Raw genomic sequence first — 5,868 nt, 5'->3', positions numbered from 1 at the left:
AACATTTTTAAAAGTTGTTTACATACCATACACAAAACTTTAGTTATTTCCTACTATAAACATTGGTCCAAATTTGTTACATTCCAGGATTTGTTTTCCTTTCTTATCAAGTGTTTGGTTCTGTCAGACTTGAACTTTGTTAACGGTTGTAATGATAGAAGTTAATTAACTGAAGTTTTTTTGTTAAAATGCATAAATAATGATTTTGGATTTTTTCTAATGACAGCTCACAGGATTTGTATGTTCCCCAATGATTTTCAGTTACATACTAGCAAATTAACAATAGACTGTAAGGACTAAGGATACAATTTTTTCTAACAAACTCCTTGACCTAATTGCCAATATATGTCATAATCTATCATGTTGAGAAAATAAACATAGAAAAAAAATATCAATCCAAATACTCTTACAACTATTTCGTCAATTGTAGATTGTACAACCAGTTATAGAGCTGTCATAATAAAACCTTATCTTACTAAACAATGATGATCACTCTATAGGTTCCTCAAAATATATTAGGGTACCTACTAGTTTTAGGCTTTTAGCCAATGATGCGACCATCGAGGATGATCCCTACCAACCAATGTCGACAATAGCAGCAACCACTGCTTAACCTGCATTGATTGGTGTATGCGAGTCAAACAGATGGTCTACTACTATGTAACAAAGATTTATGTAGTTTCACTAGCTACTACTATGAAAGCTTGGTGTTCTTGTGAGTTGTGAGTGATTCAAATTTAGCCTCTGAGCCATGACTACTAGCAAGGTCACTTTCCAACAGATGAGCATTCCAACATGACTCGTGTTAAAGTAAAGCTAAACCTTTCACATTATGGGTAGAACTTGATTAATTGAAACCAATAATTATAAACAAAAAAAAAAGTAGCATGAATCAATTACAGCATCTATCTGAAAATTTAATGGTACATGAATGAAAATGATCCAAAAATACCACCAAGGTTCCTTGATGATAACAAGTCAGGTGAAAACAAGATATATATAAAAAAAGACTATCAACAACGGAAAACATCAGCAATTGTCTTGTGAACCAGCATGCAATGACGAAAGTTGACTTTATATAGCAATTAAACTTTCTATTTATACATGTCTCTCCGATATGCAGGAAGTCATTTTGATATCAAGTTTAAGGTTGATTTGAAAAACATCTACCCGCACCTGCATATGAATGCAAGATTATTGTAAAGGCATGATTGATAAAATCTTATTTATAAACAATTTATACATCAGAATGGATAAAACCTGGAAATACCTTGTACTAACTTCCCTAGCAACCCAACAGGAATCAGTGATCAATCTTCATGTTCTTTATCACTGTCGCTATCGGAATCTACAAACATGGCAAAACAGATATATATCAAAAAGGAAGTAAGTTGACTTCTTTGCCTTCTTGAAGGTGGTTTGGCATCAGCCAACACAACAATAGAACCCAATCCTGACATGTTATATTTAATTTGTACGGATTTTTTGAGCTTGAATACTTATCAAATAATCTAACATCGAGTGAAAAAATGGGAATCCATTTAACTTACCAGAACGAACATCGTCACTAAGTTTTCCTCTATCTTGGATTTGCTTAACAAGCATCCGGTACATAAGCACCCACCAGTATATATGGAGAACAAGCAGACAGTAAAGAAGGGTGTTGAACACATAATAGTAAAGTGGGCCCTCCTTAATCTCCTTCTCCTTATCCAAAGTCATAACTACTTCGTAACTTCAATTTAGAAATACAAAAAAGAAACAGAGAATTTGATGAAAATATGATCGCAAAAAGTTTAATAATAAAGTGCGCATGCCAGCATGTGGTGATGTGAAATTGACCCAGTATAATATTTATACAATAGCTATGATCATTAATTATACGATTTATTTAATAAGAGATATCTATGTTTAGATTCTAAGTCTAACCTTGTACTCCAGAGGATCCAAAACGGGTAATAAATAAGACGAAGAACCACCCACGACAATACAAATATAACAAATGAAAAACTTGCAAGTGTTTCGGCACCACTGTATTTAGACATCTTGCCTACTTCAAGAAACACATCACTGGCATCATGAAGAGCTAAAATAATCGAACCAGCACGAGCAAACCTAAAATTAAGAAAGAAAAGGAAATGCAATAATTATAAATATCTACAAGACAATGCTCATCTTTAGTTTCTCCTGAAAAGGAAACAACAAAAAGTACCTGCATATATACGACATTAAGATGAGGATGACAGTTGCGACATGATGGCCCATGGACACACCAAAATCGGATCTTCTTGTTTCCCAGAATATCAATGCAAAGATGGAATACGTGTAGAATCCACCCGTATACATGTAGAGACCTTTTAATTTTAACCTAGAGACAGGTTTGAAAAGATTAAGATTTCTTGTTACTGTCGACTATCAATTTAAATTGACATATATAAGAAAGCTTACTTCATTTTCTGGTCAGGCCATCTCTGATCACCAGGACCAAGCCAAAAATTGTTTGTATTAGTGAAATACGGTTCATTATAAGTTACAGCCAGGGCTAGGATTTCTGCTGAAAGATAATAAATGCATTTCCAAGCTGATTCTTTGAATTTTTTTATCTTCTTATTACGATCATCTGTCTCAACATCCAGCTTCTGCTGTCCCTTGTCAAATATTAACCACCTACCAACATGCTGCAACAAGTGACTCGGTTATAACAAACAAAAAACTTGTAAATCGACAATGAATAAGAATTTTACATAATGAAATTGATTTTTTTGGTTCATTGACACATTCCTAATTTGACTTATTTCACGAGCATCAGTGTGCTTTTCAAGAAATCACATGATAAGACAACTTTAGTGATATTATAATGAAGTACCACAAGTGAAACCTTAACATGCACTAAAAAACTTCACTAACAATCTAGTTTAAGAGACATGCCTCCTTGTTTGACAGTAGAATTATCCTTAGATGGAACACCAACAGTTGTGGTCCCTAGAAGATTAATGCATCTACAGGCTACTTTTCACTACTTGTGAAACAGTTACGTCCTAAGAACATATGATGAACAAATTTTCTTAAAATGTTACAACTGAAAGCATAAGCTACTCAACGATCTTTAATAATTACAGATAAACTTTCGATGAAGTGTTAACAAAATAAAGATACTAATACTCACTATCCTAGAATAGCATAAAGCAATCTCATTTACTCCATAAACAATACTACCTACCAAAATATCCTCGTATGGCATTACAGAGTTACAGGTATCAAATTCTGTGTCCTTACTAACTAGGTCACATACTACATACTATCTCCAGATAACAGATCGCTCAAGCCCAAAACAATCTTAAACTATTAAAATATTGTATATCCAAGCTCCTATGAATTGCTATTCAACTAAACCACAACGAAACCAAGCAATGTAGGTATATAAAAGATTACCAATTTTCTTCGATAGATAACTATTTGAAAAAAAGACAAACTTGTATCGTAGTGTGACTAATTGCCAACTTGCCATGCTGGCTACCCATGACCAAAAATACATGACAGATTCTACACATATCCAGTAGAGAGTATATATAAACTTTTAGCCTTGAAACGATATTTACAGATGAACTTTCTATAATGTCAACCAAATAAAGCTAATACAACGACTATCGTAAGTAAGCCTAGTCATTCCATTAATAAGACTGCCTACCATAATATATATTCAAAAAGTAGGATCAAATACAGCATACTAATTGATAAGACCTGAAAATCCATGTTCAAGCCCTAAACAAATATTACCAAGCCCCAATGGGTTCTTCAAATAATAACATTTTTATTGTATAAAACGTACATCTGCATAAGCTTTAATAGTATTCTTTTAACAAGTAATAAGTGAGACCAACTTCCCTGTTGACTTTCCATGAGAGAAATCTTTATATAGATCTGAAGAATATCCAATAGAAACTTAGAAAGTGCAAACAACTTTAACCTACTCAAGACTAAATTTAAGATTTACATGAACTTTCAACAAAATCTCAACAATATAAAGCTGTTACTTTTACCATCCTACAATTTCGTAAGGCACATTCATTCCATAAACGAGACTACTTAACAAAAGATGCCCTGTGGCATTACCACATTACATTGATAAATATATTTATGAATTAACAAGGATCAAATACAACATACTGTCCAAATAAATAATTGCTCAAGCATTGAACAATATCTACCAAAAAACTCAACAATCTGCTTCCATGATCGGGTCCATAATGTCATATGATATCTGATTATAAACATGCCCAGTAAATATTGCATATCAAACTACACAACAAACTCATTTAGTGAGCAAATAATGGGCATTCACATCTCAGTTGGAGAAAAGTGCGCGCGAGAAAACATACCATTATACAGTAATTTATTAAAACACACATATAAGTGACCTTTATGTTTATGCTAGAAAGGAACTATCTTGTTTACTACAACTACATAAGCTACTCAAAACAATAACCAACATACAAATGTACTTTCGACAAAATGTCAAAAAAGCCACGACACTAAACTATCCTAGAATAGCATAAAGCAAATCTCATTTGTTCCTTACTTCCATAATCAAATACTATCTACCATATAAGGTCCTACGACGTTACTAATTTCAAAACCTGCATTCATATCAAATAGTAATATTACCTAACCAAGATCAAATACAACATACAAGCTTCAATATAACCGATTGCTCATACCCAAAACAGCAATTACCAGAAATTTATATAAACCAAGTCAATTAAGCAATGCATACATTAAAAATCTCCACTTTTTCTTCAATGATCACCTTTTCATTTTAAAATATGTATATAATAATAATAATTATTATAATCATTACTCATTCTTAAATCCCTGTTAGTAAACTATCATAACTTTGACTAAGCTGGCTTGTTAACTTTCCATGATTAATCAAGTATTTGATTTTACACAATGCCCACTTTATATATATCAAGTATTACACTTTTTCAACAAATTTCATATAAAAAACACAAACTAAATCCAATCTTTGAAAAAGATTCAACAAGAAAGCCTAAAATAAAAAACCCAGAAAGAAAAAATAAAAAAGATGGAAACTTTATTACCTCAAAAAGGAATCTATCAAGAAAAAACCGAACAGTGGGGAAGAAGATGGCAAACATAGGAAGAACAATGAAATCACTATAAGTTGGGAATGATTCATGTTCAAAGTCTATTGATTTAATTACTTCCATGATTTCCATATCTATATCTATCTATTTATCTATATAATATGAGAAACTATATATATATAGATAATTAGAGATACAGATATAGATTTCTGAGTATGGTTCGTGTTGTGTGTATAGAATAGAATATGAGATGAATATATGATTTAGTGGAGAGATATATGTGACGACTGACGAGGAGATTTATTTATTTATTTACCGGACGGAGGAAGGCTGTCAAAGATTATTTAATTCATTCTAGAATTTTAACTTCAAATTCAATCAAGTCCCTGGATTTTTTATTTACTTTGTATTCAATGGTGTTTAATGACCATTAATAATGAGTAAGAAAAGTCGAACCGAATTGAAAACTTAATAAAAAAAATAATAAAAATCCTTTTCAGTTTAATGAAAAACAATGATTCTGGTTTGAAAAATGATAAATCATCTTAACCAAATAGCCTAATAATCCTCCTAATACATTTAGAAAATGACATGTGTTATCCACTAATTTTCTTTCTTAATCTTGTCCCCTGATTTTTTCACATGTCATCATCTCATAATTAGGAAGATTAATAGGCTATTTGGTTAGGAGGATTAGTCATTTCCTTTTTGGTTTTATGAAAACCCAAAATTTCAGTTTGGATGCGATTTATTATGGAAA

General features: G+C 31.8%; 1 protein-coding gene across 1 annotated transcript; it reads right to left on the bottom strand.

Moving 5' to 3' along the window:
• Positions 1-847: 847 nt before the first annotated feature.
• LOC122579392 (ceramide synthase 1 LOH3-like) lies at positions 848-5,370 on the bottom strand. The gene is made up of 7 exons (XM_043751565.1): positions 5,103-5,370; positions 2,449-2,678; positions 2,213-2,368; positions 1,930-2,115; positions 1,551-1,735; positions 1,271-1,348; positions 848-1,176 (listed from the first exon to the last, which is right to left on the bottom strand). Exons 1-6 carry the CDS (start codon positions 5,238-5,240, stop codon positions 1,311-1,313), a joined length of 933 nt encoding a protein of 310 aa, XP_043607500.1. The 5' UTR covers positions 5,241-5,370; the 3' UTR covers positions 848-1,176; positions 1,271-1,310.
• Positions 5,371-5,868: the final 498 nt, after the last annotated feature.

Source organism: Erigeron canadensis, chromosome 1 (genome assembly GCF_010389155.1).
Source record: "Erigeron canadensis isolate Cc75 chromosome 1, C_canadensis_v1, whole genome shotgun sequence".
Classification (NCBI taxonomy): domain Eukaryota; kingdom Viridiplantae; phylum Streptophyta; class Magnoliopsida; order Asterales; family Asteraceae; genus Erigeron; species Erigeron canadensis.
This window is presented reverse-complemented; position numbering and strand designations above follow the sequence as displayed.

Coding starts and splice junctions, on each gene's coding strand:
- LOC122579392 (XM_043751565.1), bottom strand. CDS start 5,240: ATGGAAATCATGGAAGTAATTAAATCAATAGACTTTGAACATGAATCA. Junction 2,679..5,102: donor TTGATAGATTCCTTTTTGAG/GTAATAAAGTTT, acceptor CACTTGTTGCAG/CATGTTGGTAGGTGGTTAAT. Junction 1,349..1,550: donor TAGTGACGATGTTCGTTCTG/GTAAGTTAAATG, acceptor CCATGTTTGTAG/ATTCCGATAGCGACAGTGAT.